At 45.5% G+C, this 25,493-nt stretch overlaps 2 protein-coding genes across 2 annotated transcripts in view; both read left to right on the top strand.

The window, feature by feature from the left end:
• Nucleotides 1–25,493, top strand: part of LOC138372420 (kynurenine 3-monooxygenase-like) — a 270,834-nt gene that overhangs the window by 239,380 nt on the left and 5,961 nt on the right. The window lies entirely within an intron of this gene.
• Nucleotides 1,116–25,478, top strand: LOC123764597 (uncharacterized). Its single transcript, XM_069337814.1, has 31 exons — nucleotides 1,116–1,319; nucleotides 2,792–2,890; nucleotides 3,154–3,320; nucleotides 3,839–3,999; nucleotides 4,681–4,813; nucleotides 4,974–5,039; nucleotides 5,297–5,398; nucleotides 5,605–5,677; nucleotides 5,758–5,984; nucleotides 6,149–6,251; nucleotides 6,737–6,870; nucleotides 7,057–7,185; nucleotides 7,460–7,627; nucleotides 8,045–8,210; nucleotides 8,294–8,409; nucleotides 8,526–8,618; nucleotides 8,897–9,101; nucleotides 10,423–10,502; nucleotides 12,672–12,781; nucleotides 12,973–13,156; nucleotides 14,835–15,030; nucleotides 15,546–15,710; nucleotides 16,422–16,543; nucleotides 17,261–17,425; nucleotides 17,664–17,792; nucleotides 18,743–18,876; nucleotides 19,600–19,687; nucleotides 20,756–20,917; nucleotides 21,797–21,893; nucleotides 22,693–22,800; nucleotides 24,143–25,478. Exons 2-31 carry the CDS (start codon nucleotides 2,845–2,847, stop codon nucleotides 24,211–24,213), a joined length of 3,900 nt encoding a protein of 1,299 aa, XP_069193915.1. The 5' UTR covers nucleotides 1,116–1,319; nucleotides 2,792–2,844; the 3' UTR covers nucleotides 24,214–25,478.

Below are 25,493 nucleotides of genomic sequence, written 5' to 3'. Positions count from 1 at the left end.
GCAGAATCAGAGGCTGAAAGCTGACCATCGTTATTAGACAGGAGAGTCGGTTTGTTATTTAAAGATTTCTTTGATCCCAATATTTGTGAAATTGTACTGAGCGGCCTATATATGGCTCCTTAATAAACTAATTATGCTAACTACAACAGTTTTCTACACCACAAGTTGACGCCCAGGATATACCCATTGATCTCTTTACATTATATAACCCAATAAATATATACATATCCTATTATTTATTAATATATTATGACAAAGAGCAATATGCATGAAAATTATTGTTCACCCAAAACATATAGAAAATGGACAATATATTACAATTCTTTAGTTTAATAAAAGATTAAAACAAGTCTTATCAAAAATGGCTTTTTATTTATGTAAACTTAAAATTAAAAAATTATTTTAATTTGATAGTTTTGACAAATTAAAATAAAAAATTGAATATATTATATGTTTATATATTTAACGTCTATATAAGTAATAAAAAAAAATATATTATTTAATAATGTTTTTCCCTTGAATGTTCATAATTATCAAATATAATTTTAATATATTTTATAGAATATTTTTAAACGCACAAATGTGTGATCATTGCTTAACTCATTGAAAGAAAACATGAGATACCAGACACGACGCTTCTCAGAGTATATCCTTAATGGTGTTCCAGTAAGCTGTTGTGGTGGGTGAATAACACTCCAGAGGTTGGTAGTCCTTATTAACTCTCCAGAGTTAACCTTATTAACACTCCAGAGGTTGGTAGTCCTTATTAACACTCCAGAGGTTGGTAGTCCTTATTAACTCTCCAGAGGTTGGTAGTCCTTATTAACTCTCCAGAGGTTGGTAGTCCTTATTAACTCTCCAGAGGTTGGTAGTCCTTATTAACACTCCAGAGTTAACCTTATTAACCCTTCAGATCCTTATAGGCCTATATGTAACTATAAATAACCCTAGGAATCTGCTCTCCATTTATTAATCAAAAACTTGATTCTCACCCTACCGAGTGTGAAAACATGTTGATGATATCAACCGGTTTATCTGATATGTGATCCCGATAGTGTGTTGATAAACATGTTGTCACCGCCACCTGAGGTACGGTACGATCCATCACCACGCCCATATTACCGTATCTCCTTTAGTGACACTTATCATACATACTGACGCATACCTCGCATATCACACCGATAAGAGGTGCGTGTGTGTATATAAGTGAGTGTATGGCTCCATATAAGTCAGTCTCCGCTGACAAGAGGTAGGGGATACGTGCTTTGTAACTGCTCACTGTTTTCTGTTGCTGTGATTATCTTCTGAGTCTTTTTGAGGTATTTATTTACACCCTCTTTATTAAAAGAGGGTGTTTAAAGTTATTATTATTGGTAGTGATGATATTTATATTATATCTTTAAGTTTTTTCATTATTTGTATAACTTTTGTTATCTATATTTTACATTAATTTTGCATAAATTTGTATTAATTTCCAAATAATTGCTATTCACAATATTTAGGCCAGTGCTTCAGTCGCTAATTGTGTGTATTTTATTTAAGATTAACGATATTGTTTGTAACTTGCGAATAACTAAAAAAAATTACTTTATAACTTAATTAATTTATTAGCATAAAGCTAAGCAATTGCTCTTAGCTCCTTGCTGCTAGTAACTGTGAAACTCTACCATTTGAACAAACTTTTGATAACACTTATTATAACTATAATTATCTTTGTCATAGACCGGAAAAAAAAAAAAAAAAAAATATATATATATATATATATATATATATATATATATATATATATATATATATATATATATATATATAAAGTATCCATATAGCAACAAAATGAAAAAAATAGACATTTATAAGCGTGGGTTCATCTTGACCTACGACAATAAGTCATGGGTTCGTATCCTGGCCGGGGAGGATTGACTGGGCGTCAATCCTTAACTGTAGCCTCTGTTTACGCATCAGTAAAATGGATACCTGGTTGTTAAACGATTTGGCGGAGTTGTATTCCTTAGAACATTAAGATTGAGGACCTGTCCAAAACGCTATGCGTACTAGTGGCTGTACAAGAATGTAAGAACTTGTATATACATGTATATAAATACAAAAAATTTAATTCAATTGAATGTTGATTACTGTGATCACCTCTCGAATGAATATTTTTATTTATATATACAAGAGTTGTTTATTCTTATACAGCCACCAGCACACACAGCGTTTTGGGCAAGATTCAGGCAGGCCTACACAAACTACTAATGGGCCAGGCATTCGTACTAACGGAATGACCGTTCGTACCAACGGAATGGCGTTCGTACTAACGGGACAGCGTTCGTACTAACGGAATGACTGTTCGTACCAACGGAATGGCGTTCGTACTAATGGGACAGCGTTCGTACTAACGGAATGACCGTTCGTACCAACGGAATGGCGTTCGTACTAACGGGACAGCGTTCGTACTAACGGAATGACCGTTCGTATCAACGGAATGGCGTTCGTACTAACGGGACAGCGTTCGTACTAACGGAATGACCGTTCGTACCAACAGAATGGGCGTTCGTACCAACGGAACTGCGTTCGTACGAGTCATTCACTAGGTAACTGAATTATTGCAGTTACTCGTATTTGTACTCGTTCGTGTAGACATGTTACTGAATCCGACTCTTAATGAACAGGACGCAATCTATCAGCTTCGAGCCTGCCTGCTCTCTTGTATCATATATAACTGCAGCTTGTAATTGGTTGAAACTTTGATCATAGCTGTTATATTTGGTAACCTTTGTGTTATGTCCTCTAGAACGACCACTTCCTAGGACGACCACCTCCCAGGACGACCAGAGGGACAGCGCAATGACCGACTCGGTCAAGTTTACCATTAATGGCGTCCAGTATGAAGGTGAGGCAGTGTAAGGGTGAGGCAGTGTAAGGGTGAGGCAGTGTAAGGGTGAGGCAGTGTAAGGGTGAGGCAGTGTAAGGGTGAGGCAGTATGAGGGTGAGGCAGTGTAAGGGTGAGGCAGTATGAGGGTGAGGCAGTGTAAGGGTGAGGCAGTAAGAGGGTGAGGCAGTATGAGGGTGAGGCTTCTCCAACAATGGTGGAAAAAGCAAGAAAGAATGTACACTTTCCCTACACCACATGATATTTGGTCTCGTCTCCAACAGTGGGAGGAGAGGTGAGCGCCAGCACTTCTCTCCAACACTTCCTCCACCAGCAACTCCTCACAGGCACCAAAGGGACGTGTTATGAGGGAGGTTGTGGGTCCTGTACAGTGGTAGCGGCTCTACAGGACCCCGACATTGGTGAACTGAGGACTGGAGCCGTCCACAGTGTGAGTGCAAGAATGTCATTTAAAGTGAATTTATTATATTGTTTTTCATATATAATTATCTTAATTGTGGTGTTTTTTATCTTTTTTATGTGTATAGTTTTATCTGATTTTAAATAATATGAAACTTGTAATAATTGAGTGTGGGATAACATTATTGTTATTCCATTAAATGCTTAAAATTACTTTTAAAATACTAGAACGGAATATTTCATAAATTGGAGAAATCGTTTAGAAAAGTCTTAGGAAAAACCTGACGACAAAAAATCCACAGATAAAGAAAATCCATAAATGATAAAAATCCTAGATGACAAAAAACCCTAAATGACAAAAAAATCCCTCGATGGCAAAAAAAACCTAGATGACAAACAATCCCTAGATAAAAAAAATCCCTAGATGACAAAAATCCTTAGATGACAAAAAATCCCTATATACCAAAAATCCCTAGATGACAAAAATCCCTGGATGACAAAAACCCCAAGATGAAAAAATCCCAAGATAAGATGTACTTTGCCTTATAGTGCCTGGTGCCAGTGCTAGCCTGCGAGGGGTGGCAGATCACTACCGTTGAGGGCCTCGGGAACCGCCATGATGGACTTCACGTCATACAAGACACTCTGGCCTCCAAGTCCGGCTCTCAGTGTGGCTACTGCTCCCCCGGCATGATCATGAACATGTATGGGTGAGTACATATTTACCTGAATTTAAGGCCACCATCTCTCTCTAGGGGTCTCGGCGGGACACACGAAGCCGACGACTTGTCAGAGGTCTGCCTCATTGTTAATGGGGGACGTTTTCCAACTAGATTTTCATCTGAAGTAATGTTTTGGCAATTACAACTTTGGTGGGTAGCCGATTCCATGAGTTTATAACCCTATGGGTAAAAAAAAAAACATGTTTTCTGTGCTATACTGTGGCTTGTTGAGTCAAAGCTGTTCCCCTTGTGTGAGTTACATCTGACCTTTTAAAGAAGTTGTCTGGATTAATATCACCAAAATTTTAAAAGGTATAAATGAGATCAACCCAGTCTGGTTTGCTCTCAACCATGTTTATACTCTGAATATGAACCAGGGTCCTGTAGATGTCTCGCACCATGCATGGGTGAATATGTTGGACGTGTTTAAAGTCAGACACGATTCAGGGTTCTGTAGACGTCTCGTATCATGTATGAATCCTTGTGGGACTGCTCCCACAGTGGTGTCAGTGTAAATTCTTGACCAGCTGGTCTGAGGTCACCCAAATTGCATGAACCAACAGGTCAGAGGTCACTAAGGGGGGGCCTAAACCCTGGTCAGAGGTCACCAGAACACCTGTACCATCTGGTAAACCCTATAACCGACTACCTTTCCACCATCTATCGCAGACTGACGCAGCAGAAAGCCAGCTGGACAGAACAGGACGTCGAGGACCACATCGACGGAGGGAACTTGTGTCGATGTACGGGCTATCGACCTATCCTCGACGCCTTCAAATCCATCCCCGTTGCTGACATAGAGGTACTTCCCTACCTTCAAACATCAAGTTCTCCTTTTTAGGTTACATTTTATGTAAACAATGTGTAGTTATTCATGTGACGGTCACGTAATGACGGTAATGTTGTTGACTCGAATGACACTCAAGATGGTGAGAATGAGAACAATTATGATGTCATTGCAGTCATCACACCTGGTTCGCTGTCCGAGGACGGGTCAGCCTTGTAAAGGACGCTGTCAACCCCCTACGGTAACGTAAACTTTCCTTTCCATTGTAAACTTAACCCTTAAACTGCTAAGCTATTTAAAAGTCCTACATTCAGGTGTTCATGTCGAGAAAGCATTGAAACCCCCCCAAGGATCAATCACATATGGTGATTGGTGTACCGGGAGGAAATTACGACGTTAGCAGTGTAAGGGTTAAGCAGTTAGTAAAGTTGTTATGAGAGTTGATATGCATTAGTATGTGGGGAAAACAGCTTTATGCAATGTTTGTGTGTGTTGCAGGTGACTGGAGGTGGAGAAGTGGCGGGAAGGAAGGGTTCTGGTGGGACCACTAAGGAGATTGTCCTCAAGGATGCTGTGTGGTACAGCCCGGAGACCCTCGAGGTGAGACGGAAATGGTAATCCATATCTTCCATCACCACTACTACTGTCACCACACCCATCACCATTACCACTACTGCTACGACTACCATTATCATCACTGTTACCAACACCAACACCACACTAACTACCACCTACTGCCACCCACCACCACATTAACTACCACCCACCACCACCACTACCACACTAACCACTCTTCTCTCCACCAGGAACTCAACACCATCTTGGCCGACCTTGACCCAACATCAACCTACCGACTGGTGTGTGGAGACACCCTTAAAGGTAAACATACCTATCTACTTATTTACCTATCTACCTGTCTACCTCTCCCTCACTCTCTGACTCTCCTTCTCCACCCTCAGCCGTCTACAAGAACGAGGGGCCCTACGACGCCTACATCTACACCAGGAAGATCCCGCAGCTCTCAAGAGTGGTGGCTGCGGCGGACGCTGTGGTGGTGGGCGCCAACGTTTCCATCAGCAGACTGCTGGAGGAGCTGTCTGCTGTGGCCAGCAGCCTCTCCGGGTACTCCTACCTCGCTAGCATCGTCAGCACCTGGAGGGCCGTCGCCAGCACCTCCCTCAGGAATGTTGGTATTCTTGAAATTGTTTTGTGTTTGGCAGTGTTCTAAGGCAGTACGTTCTTGACTCACATTCGTCCATTCCGGGTTCGAACCCCCTCCCAGGGCATGACTGAATTGGTGGGGAAGTGTTTCATATTACTTAATACCCCCCCTCTCTCTCCCCCCAACAGCTGGGCAGCTGGGGCGGCAACATTGCAGGCAAGATGCAACATAAGGAATTTGCTTCTGATATCTTTATTGGTCTCCTCGTAGCCGGAGCCATTATAACCACTGGTAAGATCATATGAGGTCACCAAGGGTAATCTGAGGTCACTTAGGGTCATCTGAGGTCACTTAGGGTCATCTGAGGTTACTTAGGGTCATCTGAGGTCACTTAGGGTCATCTGATGTCACTTAGGGTCATCTGAGGTCACTTAGGGTCATCTGAGGTCACTTAGGGTCATCTGAGGTAACTTAGTGTCATCTGATGTCACTTAGGGTTATCTGAGGTGACTTAGGGTCATTTAAGGTCATCTGAGGTCACTTAGTGTCACCTGAGGTCACTTAGTTTCACCTGAGGTCACTTAGGGTCATCTGAAGTCACTTAGGGTCATCTGAGGTCACTTAGGGTCATCTGAGGTCACTTAGGGTTACCTGAGGTCATGTAGGATCACCTGGTGACCCCTGGGGTCATATAGGACCACTTGGTGACCCTTGGGGTCATATAGGACCACCTGGTGACCCCTGGCTCATCACCAACAATGCTCCTCCTCCAACAGGGGGACCAGACGGCCCTTCAGAGAAGCTGACACTGGAGGAACTGCTGGAGGATGACCTCGTTGGGAAGCGTCGAGTTATACTCGACATGATCCTTCCCCCTCAACCTGAGGACGTTGTCATCAGGACATTCAAGGTGAGAGAGAGAGAGTTTCAACTTTTTTTGTTATTTATATATTTCAAAAACAAATTTCGATTTGCTGTTAGAGCAGGACAATCTCGGCTCAAAATCACTCCCAGATAAATCTGTCTGTATCTGATCCATCCGTCTGTGAACCAGCTACCTGTGACTGCCAACTGCAAGCTTATCCTTCTCCCACAGATCCCCCCACGCCCCAGCAACTCTCACGCCCACCTCAACGCTGGCTTCAGGCTTCAGGTGGACGCCCAAAACGCCCACACCGTCGTTGGTACCCCTGTGCTCGCTTACGGTGGTGTCAACCCCCAGTTTGTAAGTCACAACCCTACAACCACAACTAGTAACAACTCACAACCACAACTAGTAACAACTCACAACCACCAGTAACAACTCACAACACCCCACCACCACCAGTAACAACTCACAACACCCCACCACCACCAGTAACAACTCACAACACCCCACCACCACCAGTAACAACTCACAACACCCCACCACCACCAGTAACAACTCACAACACCCCACCACCACCAGTAACAACTCACAACACCCCACCACCACCAGTAACAACTCACAACACCCACAGGTGCGGGCCACAGCAACAGAAGCAGTGATATCCGGCCAGAGTCTGGAGCAAGAGAGTGTTCTACAGGCAGCCATGGCCGCCCTGGCTGAGGAGATCCAGCCGGATAGTCAGCCTGCTGACGCCTCCCCTCAGTACAGGCTGGCTCTAGCACAGAACCTGCTCTATAAGGTGGGTGACCTGCTGTACATAGGGTGTACATGGGTGTGTCGTAGCCTCTGGAGCCATCCCACGGTAACTGCCTGCCATATGCCTCCCGAGACCATCCTGGGAATCACAATAAGTGTTTATGATTCATTCGCAGACTATCCTGGGAATCACAATGTTTATATATGTTCCCAGACCATCCTGGGAATCACAATGTTTACATTACACCTTTCCAGACCATCCTGGGAATAACAATGCTTACATTACACCTTCCCAGACCATCCTGGGAATAACAATGCTTACATTACACCTTCCCAGACCATCCTGGGAATAACAATGTTTTCATTACACCTTCTCAGACCATCTTGGGAATAACAATGTTTATACTACACCTTCCCAGACCATCCTGGGAATCACAATGTTTACATTACACCTTCCCAGACCATCCTGGGAATCGTGGGGGACGCGGCGGCAGCAAACGTTGCCAGCGGCGCCACAGATCTGGTGCGACCAGTCTCCAGCGGACAACAAAGCTTCGACCAGAACACTGACGTCTGGCCGCTGGCGCAGCCTGTGATGAAGCTTGAGGCTCCTATACAGTGTACCGGTGAGTGTATGACGGTGTATGAGGGTGTAGATGGAGTGTAAAGTCCCACAAACACGGGGAGTAATGGTGAATTAATCCACCAGGAGAGGCGGAGTTTGTGGAGTTCATGGCGCCGGTCGCTAAGGAGCATCATGGATACTTCGTCACCTCCACTATGGCTAGAGCTGCTATTGTGGCGGTGGATCCCTCCCCTGCCCTGGTGAGTGTGTGGATGTGGGGGGGTTGTGAGTGTATGGGGGAGTGAGTGTATGGGGGGGGGGGTGAGTGTGTGTGTGTGTGTGTGACCCCACTAACCCCCCACCTCCCCCCACACAGGCCATCCCTGGGGTCATAACCTTCGTGGGGTCAGAGGACATCCCTGGGGTCAACAACATCCACGTCTACTCCGACCCCAACGCCACCCAACCAGTGAGTACTATCCTCCAGTCCCTGACGAAACATTTACATCTTGGCTAGTGATGTTTCACAGCTCATAAACAAACAAAAGCGCTACGATTGGCAAAACATGTAAACATTTCATAAAAGATTGTGTTTACACACTTTCTGAATCCTCCTCTTGCTTGGCCTGTGGAAAAACTACATTGCCGCAGGTTCGATCCTACTGCATAGCCCCGCAATATTATTTTCTCCCTTCCGTGATTGTCTTAAGCGTTTAGGCTATATCTGATGGTTCGTCTATATTCCAGGTGTTCGCTGAGGGTCAGGTGTCGTACTATGGCCAGCCTATAGGCCTAGTGGTGGCCAGCACGCTGGAGGTGGCCAAGATGGCCGCCGGCAAGGTGGTGGTGACCTATGGCGCCGCCCAGACCCCTGTGCTCACTATTGACCAGGCGCTAGAGAACCCTTTGCCGCCCGGTCAATATGACCCCTTTGTGGAGGGCAGCGTGGAGGGTGAGTGGCCCCTTTGTGGAGGGCAGCGTGGAGGGTGAGTGGCCCCTTTGTGGAGGGTGAGTGGCCCCTTTGTGGAGGGTGAGTGGCCCCTTTGTGGAGGGTGAGTGGCCCCTTTGTGGAGGGTGAGTGGCCCCTTTGTGGAGGGTGAGTGGCCCCTTTGTGGAGGGTGAGTGGCCCCTTTCTGGAGGGTGAGTGGCCCCTTTGTGGAGGGTGAGTGACCCCTTTGTGGAGGATGAGTGGCCCCTTTCTGGAGGGTGTGTATGGAAGGCAGATGGTTGTACTGAGAAGGCCAATAACTAGTCAAAGGAGTTCCTAAAATAGTGGAAATAGGTAGGCCTCGGCCCCCAGGGAAGAATACTCCCAGCAATGAATACTTCTTTGGCTAGAATAAAAGTCTGCCGTCTAAGGTAGTCACCTACTCCACTCTAAACAGGATGGAAAGATACTCCTAGCTTTATCCTTATTTATTAAACCTTCTAATAACCCTCCATATACATAAATACAATAAATCACTTTACCACTCTACCTTACATTAAACACCTTGGTCCACATAAGCAGGATACAAGGTTTACACTTCCAACTAGGGTAAACGCTACTTTCCTGAAGAGACACTAGTATCATAGGTATCACAGACTTAAGCACATGCGGTCTCCCTAGTCCCTTGAGTACACTTAGGGATACGCAAAACACTAGCTTAAGTTACACAAGAACTAATTACACACCTAGCCAGTAACACGGCAATACACAGTCAGATACTTATCTTGTATAACAAACCCAGAATAAGGTAAGGGAAGAGAGAAGGAGGAGGAGAACAGAGCCCACAAGGAAGGTGTAGACGCCACAGCAGTCAGAGCCAGAAGATCTCTAGAACAGCCTCAGAGCTCTCTCAGAGGATGCTGCCGGGAAGATACCTAACTGATCGTACAGCCACAATCATTTCACGTCTTCACCGACATTCATTACTAGTTACTTTAACAATTCTAAGAATAGCTGATAACTAGTCCAATATTATATTTAATAATCAACAAGCACAGAGTCTGAATGCTCTGTGAGTAACAAGATTCATCTTACGTCTGGCAAGGGAGACTGAAACAAAGACGCATCAGAGGTATGAGAAGCCCTGAGTATAAATGTTATTGTTAAGTAACAATCCCTCTTACATAATCCAATCCTATGAATTAATGTATATAATTATTTAGAACTCAAATAATTGAGTTCTAAATAAGGGTGTGGAGGGTGAGGGGTGAGGAGAGTCCCAGGGGTAGGTGAGGGGTGAGGATAGAGCAGCTGAAGGCTCACACTCTGCTCTTCACCCCTACAGAAGGCTTCGCTGCGTCAACGCACATCCTGGAGGGGCGTCTGAGGCACGGTGGTCAATATCACTTCCACATGGAGAACCAGGTGAGTGGTCAACACTCTCTCTCTCTCTCTCTCTGTGTGGGGGAGAGAGACAGAGAGAGAGACAGAGGGAGATGGAGAGAGACAGAGACAGACGAGAACACAACTAGGTAACCACATCCCGTTCTCTTACAAATTATGTCTGAATTTAGCCGTTTACCCGTATGGCCGAAATTGGACGTAATTTTAAAATTATTAAAAAAAATAAAATAAATTTTGGATATTTGTTTCCAAAACAGTAAGTTAATGAACAAATCCGCAAGGGCCGTGACGAGGATTCGAACCTACGTCCGAGAGCATCCAAGACGTTGCCATAATCGACTGAACTACGACATGGTCAAAAGAATTGAAACCAGAAGTTCTACTGAACTTACTTGGATCCTGCAGCCTCTCCGAGACACAAACCAGGGTTTGAGTAATGTGTAATGAAGTAAGGGCGAAGAGGGAGAACGGCCTATTGACATAGCTCGGGTGCAGGGGGGAGTTGTGTAAAACTCTGGTTTGTGTCTCGGAGAGGCTGCAGGATCCAGTAAGTTCAGTAGAACTTCTGGTTTCAATTCTTTTGACCGTGTCGTAGCTCAGTCAATTAAGGCAGCGTCTGGGATGCTCTCGGACGTAATTTCGAATCCTCGTCCTGGCCCTTATGGATTTGTTCATTTGATGCATCAAGCTATTGTGATTTATGTGTGTAGTGTAGTAAGTTAATGGTCCTCTGGTAGGTTAGGATGACAGAAAATTCTCCTAAAGTTTCAAAACGTCATGAAAAACTTTAATTGAAAGTTTCCTCTCCTAACTGAGTAAACCGGAGTGTAACAGTCTGCTGTACAAGACCTAGCATCTCTCCCCCTCCCCCTCCTTCCCCCTCCTTCCCCTTCCCACTATTCCCATCCCTTATTTCCTTCCCCTTCCCTTTGTCGCGCCCGGCCTTCACCTGGTATAAACTGTGGAGTCAAGGGTCCTTAGGCAAGTGAGACAGTCTCAGGCCAAGCCTCCCCTTTCTTCCCCAAGCCTCCGCCTTCAGCCCTGTGTCCCCCCAACCATCCTTCACATTTTCCCCTCTCTCTCTCTCCTGTCTCCTCTATAGCCATTGACAAATTAGGGCCAATAAACTCAGCCGGTACATGCCCTGCTCCGGTGTCCTTTGATGTAAGCCAGTTAGAAATCTGCTGGAGAGAAACAGACCCCTTCAGGGCAGGCCTATAGCCTATCCTGGAGCTCGATAGCCAGGGAGGCCTAGTGGGCGGTTCTAGGACCTGTCACTGACTGGCTGGACCAAGGCCTAGAGCCGGACTTTTGACATCATTGGCTCTAGACTTGGAGAGTCGGGGTTTATTGGGCCGAGCAAAATAGTTGAGAGAGAAGCTATTCCTCACTGGTCAGCTTGTGAGGAACTCTTAGTTAGTGTGTACTGGGTCGCGGTTGGGACAGGTCCAAGGGACCTGGGGGCAGCCATTCAACATCTATGACCGGTAATTGTAGAGAGAAGGTAATGTGTTGCTCAGTTTGCACGTCTAGTTAATTTGCACTACTTTGCCTCATAGGATGTATTAAGAGTCACGATATCATTTATTTTGTGTCATTGATTGAATAAAGTTTCATTATTTCGAGTTTTTGGCTACTTCCCCCTCTCTATTTATTATTGTTCTTAGTTTTATCCTCATGCTATTTTGATGTTCCTTTTGTTCTCCTACATTTAATGGTAGTTATAGTTGCAGTTGAATAAAAAATAGTAAAGATTTTCCATAATTCCCAAGGCTCCTATGCCCTTCGAGTTCATAATTATTGATGTCTGTCCTTCCTGGGAGACAAGTAATGCAGACACACTCAGGCTTCAGGAAGTTGGTGTCAGGGTAAACTTTATTATTATTAATATTAGAATCTTAACCCTTTATTTCTAGCTTCCCCCATTTAATATTTCAGTTTATCATTTAGCTAAGAGTTCAGTGAGGGTCACAGTGAACTTTCAAGAAGAGTTATGTTGGGGTTTTAAGTGAGGAAAAGGAGTTACAATCAGTTGCTACAAGATGACCCACACAGAAAACGGGACAGTAGATTCATGGGCCGATTTCATTTCCAATTATGTCAATTTTTGGCCATAGCGCGTACGAGGGAGAAGCGACGGGTTAAGAGGACAGGTTGGAGCACTAACCTCTGTATACCATGTGCCCGCAGGTGGCCCTGGTGGTGCCCACGGACGATGGCTTGGAGGTCTACCCTTCCTCACAGTGGGCATCTGAGACCCAGAGGTCCATAGGCCAGGTCCTTGGTCTTCCTGACAACTGGTGAGTCTATACTGCCCTCACACTCTCCCTCACACTCTCCCTCACACTCTCCCTCACACTCTCCCTCACACTCTCCCTCACACCCTCCCTCACACTCTCCCTCACACTCTCCCTCACACCCTCCCTCACACTCTCCCTCACACCCTCCCTCACACCCTCCCTCACACTCTCCCTCACACTCTCCCTCACAGCATCAGCGTCACCGTGAAGCGGCTGGGAGGAGCTTTCGGGGCCAAGATCGAGCAGGGTAACCTGGTGGCTACCGCGGCAGCCGTCGCCGCCACCAAGGTTCGACTCCCAGTGCGGGTCTCCATGGACCTGGCCACCAACATGGCCATCTTCGGCGGCCGTGACCCGTTTATGTCCACTTATAAGGTGGGTTCCTCCCCCCCTCCTGGTGTGTGTCCCTCCCCCCTGGCGTGTGTCCCTCCCCCTGGTGTGTGTCCCTCCCCCTGGTGTGTGTCCCGCCCCTGGTGTGTGTCCCTCCCCCTGGTGTGTGTCCCTCCCCCCTGGTGTGTGTCCCTCCCCCCTGGTGTGTGTCCCTCCCTCTGGTGTGTGTCCCTCCCCCCTGGTGTGTGTCCCGCCCCTGGTGTGTGTCCCTCCCCCTGGTGTGTGTCCCTCCCCCTGGTGTGTGTCCCTCCCCCCTGGTGTGTGTCCCTCCCCCTGGTGTGTGTCCCGCCCCTGGTGTGTGTCCCTCCCCCTAGTGTGTGTCCCTCCCCCCTGGTGTGTGTCCCTCCCCCCTGGTGTGTGTCCCTCCCCCCTGGTGTGTGTCCCTCCCCCTGGTGTGTGTCCCGCCCCTGGTGTGTGTCCCTCCCCCTGGTGTGTGTCCCTCCCCCCTGGTGTGTGTCCCTCCCCCCTGGTGTGTGTCCCTCCCCCCTGGTGTGTGTCCCTCCCCCTGGTGTGTGTCCCTCCCCCCTGGTGTGTGTCCCTCCCCCTAGTGTGTCCCTCCTCCCTGGTGTGTGTCCCTCCCCCCTGGTGTGTGTCCCTCCCCCTGGTGTGTGTCCCTCCCCCTGGTGTGTGTCCCTCCCCCCTGGTGTGTGTCCCTTCCCCCTGGTGTGTGTCCCTCCCCCCTGGTGTGTGTCCCTCCCCCTGGTGTGTGTCCCTCCCCCCTGGTGTGTGTCCCTCCCCCCTGGTGTGTGTCCCTCCCCCCTGGTGTGTGTCCCTCCCCCCTGGTGTGTGCCCTCCCCCTGGTGTGTGTCCCTCCCCCCTGGTGTGTGTCCCTCTCCCCTGGTGTATGTCCCTCCCCCTGGTGTGTGTCCCTCCCCCCTGGTGTGTGTCCCTCCCCCCTGGTGTGTGTCCCTCCCCCCTGGTGTGTGTCCCTCCCCCCTGGTGTGTGTCCCTCCCCCCTGGTGTGTGTCCCTCCCCCCTGGTGTGTGTCCCTCCCCCCCTGGTGTGTGTCCCTCCCCCTAGTGTGTCCCTCCCCCCTGGTGTGTGTCCCTCCCCCCTGGTGTGTGTCCCTCCCCCCTGGTGTGTGTCCCTCCCCCTGGTGTGTGTCCCTCCCCCCTGGTGTGTGTCCCTCCCCCCCCTGGTGTGTGTCCCTCCCCCCCCTGGTGTGTGTCCCTCCCCCTAGTGTGTCCCTCCCCCCCTGGTGTGTGTCCCTCCCCCTAGTGTGTCCCTCCCCCCTGGTGTGTGTCCCTCCCCCTGGTGTGTGTCCCTCCCCCCCCTGGTGTGTGTCCCTCCCCCCCTGGTGTGTGTCCCTTCCCCCTAGTGTGTGTCCCTCCCCCCTGGTGTGTGTCCCTCCCCCCTAGTGTGTGTCCCTCCCCCCTGGTGTGTGTCCCTCCCCCCTGGTGTGTGTCCCTCCCCCCTGGTGTGTGTCCCTCCCCCCTAGTGTGTGTCCCTCCCCCCTGGTGTGTGTCCCTCCCCCCTAGTGTGTGTCCCTCCCCCCTGGTGTGTGTCCCTCCCCCCTGGTGTGTGTCCCTCCCCCCTGGTGTGTGACCCCCCCACCACTGACCCCACCACCTCCCCCCTAGTGTGTGTCCCTCCCCCCTGGTGTGTGTCCCTCCCCCCTGGTGTGTGACCCGGCACCACTGACCCCCACCACCTCCCCCCACAGGTCGGGGTGGACGAGGAGGGCCGCCTGCTGGCAGTACAAGCCACCATCACCAGCGACGCCGGCTACCTGCCCGTCGACCCCAATAGTTCACTGTCCGCCGAGTGTGTCCCCTCCTGCTACTCCTGCCCCAACTGGCTGGTCACACCCCAGTTTGTCCTCACCAACACCCCGTGTAACACCTGGTGTAGGACCCCTGGTGAGTGGCGGGAGGGAGGGAGGGAGGGAGGGAGGGAGAGAGAGAGAGAGACAGAGACAGAGAGACAGAGAGAGAGAGAGAGAGAGAGAGAGAGAGAGAGAGAGAGAGAGAGAGAGAGAGAGAGAGAGAGAGAGAGAGAGAGAGAATATTTGATCTAGATATTGTATGTGTCATCATATATAATTCTACATCCCGTGTTGTATATACTTGCATTGCATCACACTGTATCATACTGTATCCAGTGTATATATATTGTATCATACAGTAACAAGCCACACGTATCTTGAATAAATTTACCTGAATAACAATTTGAATTTTTTTAATTTTGAATTTTTTCAATTTTGAATGTTTTGAATTTTGAATTTTTTGAATTTTGAATTTTTTGAATTTTGAATTTTTTCAATTTTGAATTTTTTCAATTTTGAATGTTTTGAATTTTGAATTTTTTTGAAATTTGATTTTTTTTAATTTTGAATTTCCTCTAACTACCACTAACCCCCCCCCCTCCCCTACAGGCACACTAGAGGGGGTAACCCTCATGGAGGAGATACTGGAGCACGTGGCCCAGGAGCTAAACATCGACCCCGTGGAACTAAGGAAAAGGAACCTAATGCCGGACGGAGCCACCAGGAGGGTCAACCACAGGCTCCTAGCCCTCCGGTCCCGGATAGCAGGAAGAGGTGGGATGGTGTTGGGATAGAGGGGGCGGGGCCGGGATATTCGTGCCCGTGCCACCTCAAGGGTGGTCTGTAATCCCTTATCAATCAATTAAATCGAGCCAGGAGTAAGCAGGGATAGGTTCAAGGGGATTTAGGATAGTCTGAGGGGCCAGGGAATGATGAGTTATATGAATACGAAGCAAATGGGTAGGATGGTGAATATTCTGATTCTAACGGTTTTTAACGGTTTTAACGGTTTTTAACGGTTTTAACGGTTTTTAACGGTTTTAACGGTTTTTAACGGTTTTAACGGTTTTTAACGGTTTTAACGGTTTTTAACGGTTCTCAGTGGGTCCTAACGATTCTTTATGGTTATTGACGATCCTTAACAGTTTTTAACGGTTGCTAATGGGTGTTAACGATTCAAACTGTTTTGACTAGATGCTATTATTTTACGATTTTCAACGGTTGTTAACGATTCTCAACGATCGTTAAAGTGTCTTAACAATTGTTAACGATTATTAAACAGTTATTAACGATTCATAACTGTTGGCAATGATTTTTAAAAGTTATGAACAATTGCTAATGATTCCTAACGGTCTTTAACGGTTTTTAACGATTTTAACTGTTTTTAAAGTTTTTTAACGGTTTCAACGGTCTTTAACGGTTTTTAACGGTTTTAACGGTTATAACTGTTTTAAGGGTTTTTAACGGTTTTAACGGTTTTGACAGAGGTGACGCGGTGTCCTCGAGAGATGACGGTTCCCAAAAATCTTATTTCGGACATGATCGACGAGCTTATGGTGTCCGCAGAGGTGCAGCGGCGCACACAGGCTATAACGCAGTTCAACCAGGTGAGGTCAAGTCTTCAGGGAGGTCACATTTTCACTATGAGATCCTTGGTCTCGTATCCCAGCTCCTTGTCCTCATATCCCAGCTCCTTGTCCTCATATCCCAGCTCCTTGCCCTCATATCCCAGCTCCTTGTCCTCATATCCCAGCTCCTTGTCCTCATATCCCAGCTCCTTGGTCTCGTATCCCAGCTCCTTGTCCTCATATCCCAGCTCCTTGGTCTCGTATCCCAGCTCCTTGTTCTCGTATCCCAGCTCCTTGTCCTCATATCCCTGCTCCTTGTCCTCATATCCCAGCTCCTTGTCCTCATATCCCAGCTCCTTGTCCTCATATCCCAGCTCCTTGTTCTCGTATCCCAGCTCCTTGTCCTCATATCCCAGCTCCTTGTCCTCATATCCCAGCTCCTTGCCCTCATATCCCAGCTCCTTGTTCTCATATTCCAGCTCCTTGTTCTCATATCCCAGCTCCTTGTCCTCATATCCCAGCTCCTTGTCCTCATATCCCAGCTCCTTGTCCTCATATCCCAGCTCCTTGTCCTCATATCCCAGCTCCTTGTCCTCATATCCCAGCTCCTTGTCCTCGTATCCCAGCTCCTTGTCCTCATATCCCAGCTCCTACTGGCCCATAGGAGACAGCTCCTATTCATATCCACCCTTCCTCCTGTCTAACCTACGCTTGAAACAAACCATTCCTCCTATCTATCCCTTCTCCCTCCCACAGGAGAACCGCTGGAAGAAGAGAGGGCTGGGATTCATGAGCCTATCCTGGCCCTATTCCGTCCCTCTGGTCTATCCCTTCAGCGCCCTGGTGTCCATCAATGCCAGGGACGGGTCCGTCCTAGTGTCCCACGGTGGGACGGAAATGGGGCAGGGGATTAACACTAAGGTAGGAGACCACTCTTGTTCGGGGGGTAAGGAAGGGGGAGGGGCCATGGTTGTGGGGCGAGATATATACACACAGGCTCCCTGTCCCTGATATTACGTGCTACATGGACACTTCGTTCTGAGTAGCTAAATCTGAAACAACTTACATGTCCGTGATAATCAGCATTTAAAGAATTAGGTCAATAAAGCAGTGATTTTTTTCAAATATTTATGACCGTTGGTGACCTTTGACCTCTCAGGTGGCGCAGGTGGCGGCCTATCAGCTTAGGACTACGCTTGACGTCGTCAGTATCAGGCCTACCAACACCCACGCCAATGCTAACTCGTCATCCACCAGTGGTTCCCTCGGCTCCGACGTCGCTAGTTATGTGCGTAACTACCTGCCTCTAACGACCTATCTCTACCTGCCACTAACTACTTACCTCTAACTACCTACCTCTAACGACATACCACTAACTACTCACCTATAACTACCACTAACTACTTGCCACTAATTAACACTAACCGTGACTGTTAGGTTGTTAGGCCTCTTTATAATTTACCTTCAGCTATTTGATTATTAATTGTAAACCTGTTGAGACCTGATCCTGTTTAGAACATGTTTCTGGCGTGTCTTAAACCTGTTCTAACATGTCTTAAACCAGCTCTAACATGTCTTAAACCAGTTCTAACATGTCTTAAACCTGTTCTAACATGTCTTAAATCAGTTCTGACATGTCTTAAACCAGCTCTAACATGTCTTAAACCAGTTCTAACATGTCTTAAACCAGTTCTAACATGTCTTAAACCAGTTCTAACATGTCTTAAACCAGTTCTGACATGTCTTAAACCAGTTCTGACGTGTCTTAAACCAGTTCTGACATGTCTTAAACCTATTCTAACATGTCTTAAACCAGTCCTGACTTGTCTTAAACCAGTTCTGACATGTCTTAAACCTATTCTAACATGTCTTAAACCAGCCCTGATTTGTCTTAAACCAGTTCTGACATGTCTTAAACCTTCATGTATGCTTGCTAACATCGATGATATCTTCCAAACATCATCTAATTAAGCCTCAGCCCATGTATCTGCCTCTTAATGGCTTCTAACAGCCAATTAGTCTCTGATAATCCAGCACTAAACATCATTTGTGGAACCTGTACATCTTTTCAGAGTCGTGGCGGTTTTAGTGGGTGTCGGCTTACAAGCTCGTAAACTGGTTAAAAATTGTAAACAAAGCCGACATGATTGTTGAAAGATGTAAAGGTTTCGTGGGTGTTTGCGAACATGGTTCCTGGCCTCGTAACGCCACCCACTAACAGACACTGCCCTCCTGCAGAGCGTGAGCGAGGCGTGCAAGATACTCCGCGCGCGCCTTGATGTCGTGGAGCAGGAAATTGGCGGGAAGCCGACATGGGCGGAGCTCATACAGGCGGCGTTTGCCATGGGCGTCCCTCTCTCCCAGCAGTATGAGTAAGGTCTCCTCTCTGTAGTTACCTAAGTGTAGTTACTTAAGTGTACTTACAGGATGAGAGCCTCGCTCGTGGTGTCCCGTCTTCCCAGCACTCTTTGTCGTAACTTTGAAACTACTGACGGTTTTGGCCTCCACCAGCTTCTCACTAGTTCCAACCGTCTACCACTCTGCACAAGGGAACTTTCTAATATCTCCTTTGTTTATTTAGCTTGAATCTATGGCATCTTGTTTTTAAGTTCCTCCTTGTCTAGTGTGTCAATTCTAGTTACTATTTTGTATGTAGTGATCATGTCTCCTTTTTTTATCTTCTAGACTGGTATATGTAACGCCTCTATATTCTCGTAACTCTTATTGTTCCAGAAGCCAGTTAGTTGCATGTCTGTCCACCTTTTCCAATTGTTTATGTTTCTTGTGGACAAGGGTTCTGGTTCGATCCCCTGCGATGGCGGAAACAAATGGGCAGAGTTTTTTTCACCCTGATGTACCTGTTCACCTAGCAGTAAATAGGTACCTGGGAGTTAGACAGCTGCTATGGGCTGCTTCCTGGGGATGTGTATGTGGAAGAAAATTAGGAGTAAGGACCTGCCTGCAACGCTATGCGTGCTAGCGGCTGTACAAGAATGTAAGAACTCTTGAATATATATATAAAACCAAACTAGGCCGCCTGGCTGAGCCACGACTGATCTGGACACCTGTTCCTTCCTTCTCTCCCCAACCACCAGGAACGGACCGGATGAGGTCAAGAGCTACGCCGTGTTTGGTGTTGGGTGCACTGAGGTGGAGCTGGACGTCCTCACAGGCCAGTACCTGGTTAGTATGGCTGTAAACATATATTCAATTTATTTGTATATAAATATAATATTAGGGTAGTATGTAAACACTCGCTTGGGTCTTTAAATTTTAATTTTTCCTTAACTTTTCTCAATTGCGATTTTATTTATGCTATTTTTGTTATTATTATTATTATCATTATGAGAAAATCTTTTGAGAAGAGTGGTGGAATCGAACCAGAGTCCTGTGCAACATCTGCCCCCTTCCCCCCCCCCTTAATGGCCAACGAAATAGTACAAACAAGAGTCTGGACGGCCTTACTAAGAGTCTGGAGACACCGAACTGCCATACAGCCAGGTCCAAGTTTTAGATATAACCCGGACTGCCCCTCTGGTGTAGGAATAGACGCTTCCAGTAAATAAACAATATTATTGTAGTAACGTGATGAATCTACAAAGAACACTTGGATTTGGCTGCGAGCTTAGAGATGCCAGACTCTTCTAATTTGGTTCAGACAGATTTCAGGCACGCTGAAATGTGCCTGAAATCGTCGTCTGTGGGTATGAAGCGCGTGTATGGTGTTATCCAGGACGATGGTTCGATCCACCACTGTTTTGTTCCAATGATTACACCATAGATATATCACGTTGATGGGATTCCATTATGCATCATAATTCAGTTAAGGTTTCTCAACGTCAAGAAATTCTCGTACTAAACTGCCTTTATCCTAACCAGAGAACCCAAAACAGAAAACAGGACAGTATATGACAACGTTGACCAGACCACACACTAGAAGTTGAAGGGACGACGACGTTTCGGTCCGTCCTGGACCATTCTCATAGTCGATTCTATCACAATCGACTTGAGAATGGTCCAGGACGGACCGAAACGTCGTCGTCCCTTCAACTTCTAGTGTGTGGTCTGGTCAACATACTTCAGCCACGTTATTGTGACTCATCGCCTGCATATGAGTATATGACAATTTCACGAGCCGCTTTCATTTTCTAGCACGACGATTTTTGGCCTTAGGGAGAGTATACGTCAAAATACGACGTTCTATTAGGAGGACGGGTTGATTATGACTGAGACTTCATGGTTCACTGACAGGTGTTGCGGACGGACATCTTGGAGGACGCAGGAAGGAGCTTGAGTCCGCTGATAGATATTGGCCAGATAGAGGGCGGCTTTGTCATGGGTCAGGGGCTCTTTACCACTGAGAAACCCATCTTCGACCCCGTCACTGGACAGAAGCTCAGTGCTGGTACATGGGTGAGTGTACGTGGGGGGAATATGGAATCAACCGCATACCGTTTTCCTCTATTCAGCTTACAGCTGAACCCATTTTTTATATATCAAAATACATGGATAACTTTAACAAATTTTCAATTTTAACATAAAACATCTGCCAAATTCTTATTGTCTAATTATTGATACGTAAGTTGCTTAGTTCATTTTGAAAGGCTAGTGAAGTCTACTACATTATGTAAGCCTATTTGAAAGCCCTCACATAAAGCATATTTTATTTACGAAAATAGTCGGAAAGCCTAAATAAAATTTAGCTTCCATAATACCTGAGAAACTAGAACCCATTTGTTTTCACAATACAACATAACCATGCCCCGTTTTCTGTCACATTTGAAATTAATACAGCCTATTTTCTTTATCAGAGCCACCTAATGTAGACACCACGTTTTCCTTTACAACAATTTAGTAACTACAACTTGTCTGTATTTTGTCATTAATTAATTATTATACCTGTCGCGTTTTTCCAACAAGAATCTTTATTCCAACTATTAAATAACTTTTGGGACTATTTTCTCAATCATCAAAGTAACTTTATCCCGTTTTCTCTTTCTGAACCATCCCATTTTCTGGTAACTTCATCCCATTTTCTCTTTCACAACTGTCGAATAATGTTATTGCAATTTATTTATTTATTTTTTTGCAGCATTAAGTATAACAACACATAATTTTCTTTTCGCAATTGTCGAATATCTTTTCCATTTTCTTTCACAATGGTCGAATATCTTTTCCATTTTCTTTCACAATTGTCGAATATCTTCTCATTTTCTTTTCACAATCATCACGTAGCTGGAATCTGTTCATTATTTCAGTGTTAAATAAACCCCAAACTATTTTATATTGCAGAATTACTACATCCCAACATCCCATGACATTCCGGTGGACTTCCGGGTCAGTATGTTGTCCAACGCTCCCAACCCCATCGGCGTCCTCTCCTCCAAGAGTGAGTAGTGACCCCTGTGACCTCTTGTGACGTGTGGTTGATGTTGGGGCGTTGTTGTGACGTGTGGTTGATGTTTGGGGCGTTGTTGTGACGTGTGGTTGATGTTTGGGGCGTTGTTGTGACGTGTGGTTGATGTTCGGGGCGTTGTTGTGACGTGTGGTTGATGTTTGAGGCGTTGTTGTGACGTGTGGTTGATGTTTGGGGCGTTGTTGTGACGTGTGGTTGATGTTTGGGGCGTTGTTGTGACGTGTGGTTGATGTTTGGGGCGTTGTTGTGACGTGTGGTTGATGTTTGGGGCGTTGGTGTGACGTGTGGTTGATGTTTGGGGCGTTGTTGTGACGTGTGGTTGATGTTGTATCTGTATGTTTGTGTTTGGTATTTTGTGTGATCAGATGTGGAGGTGTTGTGGAGTGATCTGTGGTCTGGTGGAGCCTTCGGTGTCCAGTTAGGTTCTGGTGTAGGTTATAGAGTGTCCGGTTGTAACCTGATAAAGTTTAGTGTCCGATTGTGATCTGTATCCTGCTGTATCCGGCTGTGATGTGTACCCTGCTGTAATCAGCTGTGGTCTGTATCCTGCTGTATCCGGCTGTGGTCTGCTGTTTACAGATATAGCCAGCTGTGCCAGGTTGTGGCGTGAGGTTGCATTCAGTGTAATTTTCTTTAGTATCCCTAAAAAAGTTATTTTCAGTTTTCTTTTCGCCAGCCCTGAACTAATGTTCTCCGTCCACTACAGGTTTTTCAATTTAGATCCGCCATTATCACTGTCATCACTAACTCGCCACTATTCTCTCCCTCACAGTAACTGCAGAACCACCCGTCTGCTTGTCCTATACAGTGCCAATGGCACTTCGCCACGCGGTCAACAGCGCCAGGACTGATGCTGGTTCGCCAGGCTGGGTCCAGATGGGTGAGTCTAAAAGTCCCGTAAAGGTCAAGGAAAGTTTAAATTTACTTCAGTTTGTGATCAAAATAGGAATAAATAGGTTATGGGGCTTTAGAACCTTTTAGAACTTTTAGGTTGGTTCTATATTACTAGAGGTCGCTTTAATAAATAATTAAGCTGAGTTTTTAGGACAGGTTTGGTCCGATTCAATAATCTAGCTTTGTTTTATAGTGCTAAACATCTATTTGGGGTAATTCAGATTATTTTTTGCATTTTTTGGTGGGCTTAAATCTTCAGGTCTCGTTCAAAAATAAGGAAGATGTGATTACCACATAGAAAATACTCCAGACAAAGACAGACTATTTGGCTAGGGGTAGTAGACGATTAAGGTGACATAGATTGAAACTAAATACTAAACTAAACTTAAACTAAACTTAAACTAAACTAATACTAAATACTAACTCTTCTTGGACAGATGTAATAGAACACATTATCACCACACCAGAATAAATATCTCTTTGATATCCCCGGTCAAACTTAATCTGTGTAAATACTCTATGCAAATAAAGGGACCTAGTCTATGGAACTCACTCCCTAGTGAATTGAAAAGCTGTCCAACTTTTGCCTTGTTCAAAAATAAAACCAAAACGTACCTAAATTTGTCTCCATAGTTTCCTAACTAGTGCTTGAAACACACACTGTATCTAGTGCTACCCAATCCCCCAATATATGTACCTATGCCATACAACTTTACCATTGTAATCATTGCTGTTATCTTATATCAAGTTATACACATAGTTTGCTACATTATATCTTGCAATAATCCTCAAATTATGCTACAATGTACCTGTGGATAACCATTAAATTTACTTTAATGTCCCTACTTTTTTCTCTCAAATTTCTTATACAATGTATGTATTTTTTTAGTCTTTCTTACAATGTACCAGTAAACATTTTGTTAATTTTGCTGGAAATTACCTTCTTAAAATATGTTAGATTAAGGATCTGCCCGAAACGCTGTGCGTGCTAGTGGCTTTACAAGACTGTAAAACTTCAAGTCTCATAAACCCAATGTACCTTCTGGTATATAGATAAATAAATAAATAATAATACCCTAATGAACCACAGAGACATTAGAAATAATTTTGTTCAGGGTCAGAGTAGTTTACACAGAATTTCGCTCAGCTTTACACACAAGACTGGTATAGGGTGTCAGACTTGGGTTACACTTCCAGAAACCATTTTTTACAAGTTTATGGTAATCGTTAGGCTATTTAAAAGCAATTAAGGGTAATTTTGGACCACATACATGCTCTTGCATACTATTTTCTCCAGGTACTGTATATATCAAACCTTATTCCCGCAGATTCACCGTTCACCGTGGAGAACCTACAGTTACTGTGTCTTGTGTCGCCTGCCGCCCTCACCATCCACTAACGCATACTAAAAATTGTCCAAATGTACTCTTAACTCTTACTAGAGAATGTTCAGTCATTCTATCATGGGAAACTGCTGTTGTTAGTATGAATGGCAGCGACGTGACTGCCCTTCATACCAACAGCAACACGAATACCTTTTTTAATGATAGAAAATGACAACAGAAAAACAGTACATTTGATTATAACCGCTCTATGAAGGCTTCAGTACCATAGAAAACGATTATTTGCTCTGTTTACAATGTGGGACATTTCTATAAATTATAATTATTTAATAATGGTATAAACTCGAATATTGATTTACAATTGTTTGTGCTTCTGTACATGCTCACTTAATATAATATTATATATATTATTAGGAAATTAAGGAAATACTCCTAATTCTGGATAAAAGAAATTCTGAATATATTAGAATCCGTCAAAATTCACTTGAAAATCAAACATGTGCAAGAGTAGTAGCTCTGCACATGGCTATTATAATATATTGTCATTACACAGAGAAATACCATTATCGTCATATATCAATGAACAAAGCCACATGAGCCGTGACGAGGGTTCGAACCTATGCACTGCGTGTTCCCAATGCATAGCTTTGAACCCTCTTCACAGTTCCAGTAGATTTGTTTAATTTGGATATTGTTAATTCTTAGATTAATTTGATCTCAGGATTTATTACCAAACAAAATATAGAAAGTTTTGTCAATGTTAAGGGTGAGTTTGTTAGCAGTTAGCCAAGGATGAACTTTATTTAGTTCAGTATTCATTGTGTCATTCAGAATAAGAGGGCCAGGACTGGAGAAAATTATCATTGGTATAAAAATTATCATTATTATTATTATTGGTATTATAAGTAATGCAGGAAGGTGACTGACATATATTATAGTTTAACCAAAGTTGAGGAACCAAAGAAAACGGTGTTGACACAGGAACGCAAGCGACCGACACCATCACAATAACAACAACAGTTTCCGATCCCACGATCGTCGTCGCCCCTAAATCAACACAACAACAACAACAGTTATTACCGGCATCCGGTCCCACAATCGTCGTCGCCCCTAAATTAACAACAGCCATTACCAGCACCAAACATGGCAGACAACACTACTTAAGACTCCTGGTTCATGCTTGACGACAAGCGCACACATGCTTCCCCTGGGCAACACCTCACCACATTTTGACCATTGGGTCTCGATGCTGCCTTCAGCCATTCCTCTTCAATGGCCCAGTTTGATACCAGGCTCCCTTGAAGGTCACTGGAAGACGTGTTTGCCCAACTGGGCT

This window comes from Procambarus clarkii, chromosome 5 (genome assembly GCF_040958095.1).
Source record: "Procambarus clarkii isolate CNS0578487 chromosome 5, FALCON_Pclarkii_2.0, whole genome shotgun sequence".
NCBI classification, from domain to species: domain Eukaryota; kingdom Metazoa; phylum Arthropoda; class Malacostraca; order Decapoda; family Cambaridae; genus Procambarus; species Procambarus clarkii.
This window is presented reverse-complemented; position numbering and strand designations above follow the sequence as displayed.